This window comes from Mercurialis annua, linkage group LG4 (genome assembly GCF_937616625.2).
Source record: "Mercurialis annua linkage group LG4, ddMerAnnu1.2, whole genome shotgun sequence".
Classification (NCBI taxonomy): Eukaryota; Viridiplantae; Streptophyta; class Magnoliopsida; order Malpighiales; family Euphorbiaceae; genus Mercurialis; species Mercurialis annua.
In genome coordinates, this window is record NC_065573.1 from 11,600,167 (window position 1) to 11,607,766 (window position 7,600).

At 43.8% G+C, this 7,600-nt stretch overlaps 2 protein-coding genes across 2 annotated transcripts; both read right to left on the reverse strand.

Annotated features, from left to right (window-relative positions):
• Window positions 1-1,078: 1,078 nt before the first annotated feature.
• On the reverse strand, window positions 1,079-2,712 carry LOC126678269 (uncharacterized). The gene is made up of 3 exons (XM_050373170.1): window positions 2,441-2,712; window positions 1,960-2,393; window positions 1,079-1,884 (listed from the first exon to the last, which is right to left on the reverse strand). Exons 1-3 carry the CDS (start codon window positions 2,710-2,712, stop codon window positions 1,079-1,081), a joined length of 1,512 nt encoding a protein of 503 aa, XP_050229127.1.
• Window positions 2,713-4,131: 1,419 nt separating this feature from the next.
• On the reverse strand, window positions 4,132-5,070 carry LOC126678270 (uncharacterized). The gene has a single exon (XM_050373171.1). The coding sequence runs from the start codon at window positions 5,068-5,070 to the stop codon at window positions 4,132-4,134; it is 939 nt and encodes a 312-aa protein (XP_050229128.1).
• Window positions 5,071-7,600: the final 2,530 nt, after the last annotated feature.

Below are 7,600 nucleotides of genomic sequence, written 5' to 3' on the forward strand. Positions count from 1 at the left end.
ACAAAAGAGATGCTAACATTTACATGAGTGGATGCTTGACTGACTTTTGCACTACGGTGATCAAGATAGTTCGTGAAGATTATCCAGATTATGATATCAACAAATTTCTTTCAATTGATCTCCGGGCTTTGGGTCAGCGTGTTGCGGCTAAGGTTGCTGCTAAGAAGGCTGGATTACCTGTGTCACCAGTGCTTCCTTCTGATGTTATCATCGAGGGTGTGAGGGATGCCGTAGATCCCGATGAGAAGTCATCGGGTCTTGACCCAGATGTTTGTAGCGACAAGGGACCATTGGGTCAATCCTCTGCGACAGAGACAGCTTTGGTCTTGGTCATGGACTCTCATCTTTCTGGTATTGAAACTTCTAATGCTAAGGATCAAGTTCCCTTGGCTCCAGACTCAGCCGAGGAGAATGTGGAGGATAAGATTTCAGAAGATACGATTGGTCCAAAGGAGGGAGCGACCCGTCCAGAGGAAGTGTAATTGGCCGTATGTTGGGCCTTTAGCTAGCTTTCTAATTTATGTACTACTTTCGTTATAGTACTTCTCTTCGTTTTCTTTTGCTTGGAGGGTTTCATGGGAAACTCTCCTTTTCTGGTATTTCTGAACAAATGTGATACTTTATGAATGCTATTTACGTTTGCTCTTCATTGGGTCTTTATACTGAGTCATGATTGTGCATGATAATTTAATAGATGTGTTAAAAAAATGGAAAGAATACGAGATGCAACTTTATTCATTATTCGTTGATTCCAGATAGGATAGTGCGATTGGTGACTTCGGTGAGGCCATTGGTCTGCGGATGTGCCACGGAAGTGAACTTCAGGTTGATCCCCAGTTCAGCGTAGTATTCTCTGAACTTGGCGCAATCGAACTGTTTCCCATTGTTTGTGACTAGGGTATGCGGTGTCCCAAACCTGTTGCGTATTAGTATATTTTTACTTTAAAGGATTTTATTTATCTAACTTTGAAATTTTACCTGGTCATAACTTCATTGGAAAGCTAATTGATGATCTTCTGGGACGTTATGGTGCTCATTGGTTGCACTTCTATCCACTTGGTGAAATGATCCACTGCGACTACGATGAACTTAACTTGCCCTCGAGCTGGGGTGAATGGTCTAGTATGTCTACTCCCCATGTCATGAAGGGCCAAGGATTTCCAATTGCTGACTGGTGGGCTGCCGGGGTTCTTATGATTGTGCCAAATTTTTGGCATTTGTCGCATTTTTTCACCATATCTTCTGCGTTTTTCTTCATAGTCGGCCAATAATATCCCTGGAGTAGTGCTTTCCTGCTCAAGGTGGCTGCTCCCTCGTGTGCCACACATTCTCCTTCGTGGATATCTTTCAGTACATACGCTCCGCCTTCTACCGAAATGCATTTGGACCATGGGTGTGTGACCGAGGTCCGGTACAGAGTACCTTCTATCATGGAGTAGACAGACGATACTCGTACCAGTTTTGCTGCTACTGCCCTTCCTTCTGGGACCACTCCATCGTTTAGGTATGCGACAATGGGTTGCATCCAAGGATCTAGCTCTGTGATTGGTAGAATTTCTTTCTCGTCCACTATGGAACTCATCCTCTCCTCTTTCATGTAGAGTGAGAGATATAGGGGACTTTTTGCTGCGGCTGCTTTAGCTAGTGCGTCTGCTCTCATGTTTCTCTCTCTGGGTATTGGAATTATTTCCCATTGCCCACCGTTCTTTTCTATTTCCTTCAGCATCACCTTTGCTCTTTCCATGTATTTTGCCATGTTGGCATCTTTTGTTTGGAATTGACCCAAGATTTGGCTGGTAACCAGCTGGGAATCACTATGGACCCTTAGCTTTTCTGCTTTTACTTCTTTCACTAATGTGAGTACTGTTAGAAAGGCCTCATATTCTGCTACATCATTGGTAAGGCGTGAGCATCTAAATAAGTTTATGCAATAGAAAAAATATCAGCGTACTTGCATACCTGCCACGTTGTTGGTAGCTTTAAACTTCAAATGTACTGCATGCTCTATGACCACCGTCTGAGGTCCAAGCAACACTATTCCTGCCCCTGCCCCTTGCTCACTGGAAGCTCCATCTACGAACAGGTTCCAGGTTATGTCCTCTGTGATTGAGTCAGGTGGTTTCTCCGTCATTTCTGCGACGAAGTCTGCCAGTGCCTGTGCCTTCAGCGTCTTCCTTGGCTCGTATCTGATATCGTGTTCTCCCAGCTGCACTGACCAGCTTACTAGTCTCCCGGATGTTTTTGGGCGATGGAGAGCCTTGCGCAGGGGTTGATTTGTTCGGACAATGATTGTGTGCCCTTGGAAGTACGGTTTGAGCTTCTTCGTTGTGACCACCACAGCTAATGCCAATTTGTCAATGGTTGGGTAGTTGAGCTCTGCGCCTTTAAGCGTCCTGCTAACATAGTAGATAGGTTGATGTTCTTTCCCTTCTTCTCGGACCAGAACGGAGGGATTGTCTCTTTTCCTACTGAGAGGTAGAGGTATAACATCTCTCCCGCGATGGGTCTACTTAGTAATGGCGGCTGAGTCAGGAAAGACTTCAGATTTTCAAACGCTTTCTGACAATCTTCATCCCAACTGAATTTTTTCATATTCCTTAGTTGCTTAAAAAATGGCAAGCATTTTTTAGCCGATGAAGAGATGAAACGTCCCAGTGCTTTGACGCGGCCATTTAACTTCTGTACTTCTCGGATATTTTGCGGAGCCTTCATGTCAGCTATGGCTTGGATCTTCTCAGGGTTTGCCTCTATTCCTCGTTAGCTGATCAGGTATCCTAGGAATTTGCCTGCTTTGACCCCAAAGGCGCATTTGGCTGGGTTGAGCTTAATTCTGAATTTGTTTAAGACTGAGAAAGTTTCTTCTAGGTCTTGGGCGTGTGTCTCTGCCGTGAGGCTCTTTATAATTATGTCATCAACATAGGCTTCAACATTCCTTCCTAATTGATCTTTGAACATGAAATTTACCAATCTCTGGTACGTTGCTCCAGCATTCTTCAGTCCAAATAGCATGACGTTGTAGCAATACGTCCCTTTGTCTGTTACAAAGGAAGTCTTCTTTTGATCTTTCTTATCCATGGGTATCTGGTGGTACCCTTGCGCATCGTCTATGAAACTGTACAGGAGGTAGCATGCGGTTTAGTCTACTAACTGGTCTATGCTTGGGAGCGGGTAGCTGTCTTTGGGACAAGCTTTGTTCAAGTCAGTGAAATCCACACACATTCGATATTTCCCATTTGACTTCTTGACTAGGACAACGTTGGCAACCCAGTCTGGGTAATATACTTCTCGGATGAAACCAACCACTTCTAGTACTTTAACTTCGTCTGCGATAACCTTCTGCCTCTCTTCTGTAAATCGCCGCCTCTTTTGTACCACGGGTCTTCTCCCTGGGTTTATGTTTAGCTTGTGTGAAGCTATTTTCAGATCAACTCCTTTGATTTCTGCTGGTTCTGTAGCGAACGACTCCGTGTTGTTCTTTAGGATGGACTGTATACCCTCTTTCACCTCTTTTGGGACATCTGTCCCTACCTTTACCACTTTGGTTGTAGTTATTTCAAAGTCCTCCATGTCTCCGACTGGTTCTGCGCCCCCTTCTTCTTCTTCGTCTACGACCATCCCAAGAAAAGTGGCGATCGGTAAGCTTTCTATTTCTTCTGTTGTTATCATACAGCACTCCCTGGCCATTTCTTGGCTTCCCCTTACTACTACTGTTCCCTCTGAGGTGGGTATCTTTAAAGTCAGTAACCTGATGCTAGTTACTGCGCTTGATTGGTATAAGAATGGTCTGCCGAAGATTCCGTTATATGCTAGAGGTAAATCTACCACGTTGTACTGGGCATGTAGTTTCTTGAGTGGCCCCTCGGTCTTCTCACCTAGCTCTACATACAGGTTCACAGTTCCATCCGGCTGGATTGGCTTTCCTCCCAGTCTGATAAGTGGGACAGACGCTTTTCGTAAGTCTGTGATTGATCCTTTCATCTCTTTAAAGGCTTCCAGGGTTAGCATGTTCACGGAACTTCCTTCATCTATCAGGATACGCTTGACCAGGTGGTTTCTTATTACTGCTTCTAATACCAATGCATCATTGTGAGGTCCTCGCACGTGTCCTCCATCTTCTGGGCCGAACGAGACTTATTGAGCTATTTCTCTTTCAATTGCGAACATTGTCGCAGAACCTCTTCTGTTCCTCTTCTTCTTTTGGGAGTTGCCGTAAGGCTCACCTCCATCGATAACATGTATTATGCCTGCAACCTCTTTGGCTTTCTTGTTCTGTTCATCTTTTTCTGTGGTGTCTCCTTTCCTCTTTTCTCCTGTCTTTTCGTGTACGAATTTCCTCAGCATGCCAAATTGGATTAGTTGTTCTATCTCTCTTTTAAGGTCCCAGCAGCGATCTGTGTCGTGGCCATAGCTCTCATGAAAGCGACAGTACTTGCTTTTGTCTCGTTCCTTGTCTGGGTCCATTCTTCTGGGGGTGTTGAACATCACCCGGTTTTTCTTCATCCAGCTGAGTATATAGACTGGGGCTCGGTTTAGTGGCGTGAAGTCATAAGGTCTGCTCAATCCTCCGAATCTCTGCGTCCGGGGTCTCTCCTCCTCTTTCGTTCCTCGATATTTGGAGTTGTCTTGTTTCGTTATCTCCGACTGCTTGGTCAAAGTTCTCCTTGCTTCGTCTAGTTCTACATACTTGTGTGCTATCAACATTAAGTCCTGGAAGGTGGTTGGCTTTTTCATCAGAATATTATCTCGGAGCTCTTTGAATCGGGTCCCAATCTTCATGGCCTCTATGGCTGTGTCATGATTAAGATTCTCGATTTGGACCGCCTCTTTATTGAATATTACCACAAAATTCTTCAACGTTTCTTGGTCTCCTTGTTTACATTTTCTTAAGTCGCTGGAACTTATCTGCATTGGGATGTTGGTCCTGAAGCGCGCTTTGAATCCTGTGGCCAAATCGGAAAAGGAACCGATTGAGCCAGCCTTGAGATGTGAATACCACTTCTGTGCCAAACCTTGCAATGTTACTGGGAACACTCTACAAAGCATTGGGTCCGTCACGTCTTGCAGCATCATAATTGTTTTGAATTTGGAAATGTGGCTCTTCGGGTCTCCTGTTCCATCAAAAGAGTCAAATGTTGGTAATTTAAACCTTGAAGGGAATCGTACCAATTGGATTTCAGATTTGAGGGGGAAGTCCTCGTCCTCCTTCTCTTCGTCTCCTCCCTTTCCTTCCTCTCAAAATTTCCTCATGGCGTTGTTGATTTTCTCGTCAATGTCTATTTGCTCCTCTACTCCTCTTCTTTTGTTTCAGGAGTGGCTTTCTCTGTCCCTGTCTCTCTCTGGGGCCTTCTTCTTCTTCTGCGCTGAGACGGCTTCCTTGGATACGGGCTCATCTTCGATATGGATTCGATTGCTTTTTATTGTTTCTGCGCCTCCGTCTTTCTCTTTGTTCCTCAATTCTCCTTCTTTGTTTCGTGGAGAAGCATCCGTTTTACCTTTGTTTGCATCTTTCCGCTGAGGCACTGGCTCGGACTGCCCCCCTCTTACTCCTTCTTCTCCTGCTTTTCTTCATTACGTCAGAGTTTCGGGTCTATGCCTCTCTGCTGGGACTGTAGGTTGCGCTTCCTTCCCTGCATGTCGTTCCGCTGACTGTTTGGCCAGTCCCACCAAGTAGTCCTGAAAATCAATAACACTTTTCATTACTGCTTCATGGTATAGTGGTGATAGTGGTACGCCTTGTGGTACATATGGCGGAACCGATGTAGTCAATGTCACTGTTCCTTCTGTGTCTAAAGACGGGAAAGGAATGGGGTTGATTAGCCTCTGGTATCCTTGATAACTGGGGTGATTCCAAGGAGGATATCCTAGGTACCATCCCGATTGCGGATACGTCATTGGTGCTTGATATTGGGGGGTGTAATAACCCCACGGTGATTGCGTCTGCCCCGGGACTCCTCTTCTTAGGGGCGGTGGTGTAATATCGTACGGTACTCCAGCTGTTGGTGGAGTAAGGTTAATTCCTGGCGCAACTCCTCCTCCAGTGTTGGCTACGGATAGAAGAGTTGGCCCGCTGCTTATGGGCAAAGCCCCCGTCGTTACTACCACTCCTGGTGGCGGTGGTTCTTCCTCATTATTCATCTTCTCGGCAAGAAACCAAAATTAAGAATTTTTAAGTACGTAGAAAACGAACTGATCGTTCCCACAGACGGCGCCAAATAATGGTTCTTGATCTGCCGGTCCTAGTTTGATCCAACCTACAAAGGAAAATAGGTTAGAAGGATTCGAGCCGGTGTTGGCTCGAATACCCTCTGATGCCTAAGTCAGATAGATTGGAGTAGTGTTGAGAGTGAATATGATTGAAATTAGGGTTTACCTGACTTAGGACTCGGTATATATATGCATCGCAGTCATTGTGATGTGTTAGGAGTCTTCTCCTTTATTCTGAGCTCATCTTCTTGTTATGATGAGCTGTTCTTTGTCATTATCCCTGATCTTCAGGGATGACTTGCTTATCCATGTTACTAGTTGGTTACTATTGGATTCTGGGTCAGGGACCTGCGACTAGTCTTATTGTTTGTGACTTGCGTCTTGTTGCAGTCTTCTGGTGCTGTTTCAGGTGTGATATCCATCAATGCCTATAGAGATAGATTGAGAAAACCGCGCATATAGGCTTTATCCTATCCATAGTTGCTAGTATAGAAATTGAACAAAGAATGCATAAAATACATAACATACATTATATATATGGCGTGAAACGTAATCCCCTATATTACGTTTCCATTACCACAAGGATGGTAAACGATATCAAAGAAAGGATGCTATGAAAGATTGACACGTGAGCCTAAAGGCTACATGAGATCAGAATATGATCGAGATAGTGAACTATAGAGATGGATGAGTATTAAAGGACGGGGAACGGGATATTCGTTTAGCAATGCTAGCTAAGAAAAGCATTGGCTATAAAACATTTGGATAAGTGTTCATGGATAACGAAACTTCCAATATTAAAATCATAATAAACCCTAATAAATTATAATCAAAAGCCATTAATGTTGCAAGGTGTGTTGTCTGGATGGACTTACTATTTTTCGAAGATACGAAAATCTTGTGATTTTAGTTAGTGCAATTGTGCTCAGACCTTGCATATGATACATCATGATCACGTTAGCAATGCATACAAAAAAATGATTTTCAAAAATATAGATCATGCATCATATTTATTTAAACATCAAAGAAAACGTGATTTTATCGAGCAGCTCTTTAGTGATGAGAGATGTCATCACTCTGAGCTACAATTGTACTAATGTTTTCAAACAATTTAAAGCAAAAGTATTTGAATCGAAAGAAAAGTTTGAAAGACTGGCCAATCAAAGATGTTTGAAAAGTGTTTTGTTTTATAAGAAACTCAGATGTAAAGCCTTGCGACAATAACAATAAAAAGATTCTTAATAAACAAGAATGAACACAGGTGATAAAATACACCTGTGAGCGGAGCGGGGTTCGAGGGCCGCTCGCCCAAGGCTTATGGCTGAATTTTCGATCTGGAAATGGTTTGAAAAATGGAGTCGCAATCTAGTTCAACTAGGAAATGCCTTTTAACCGA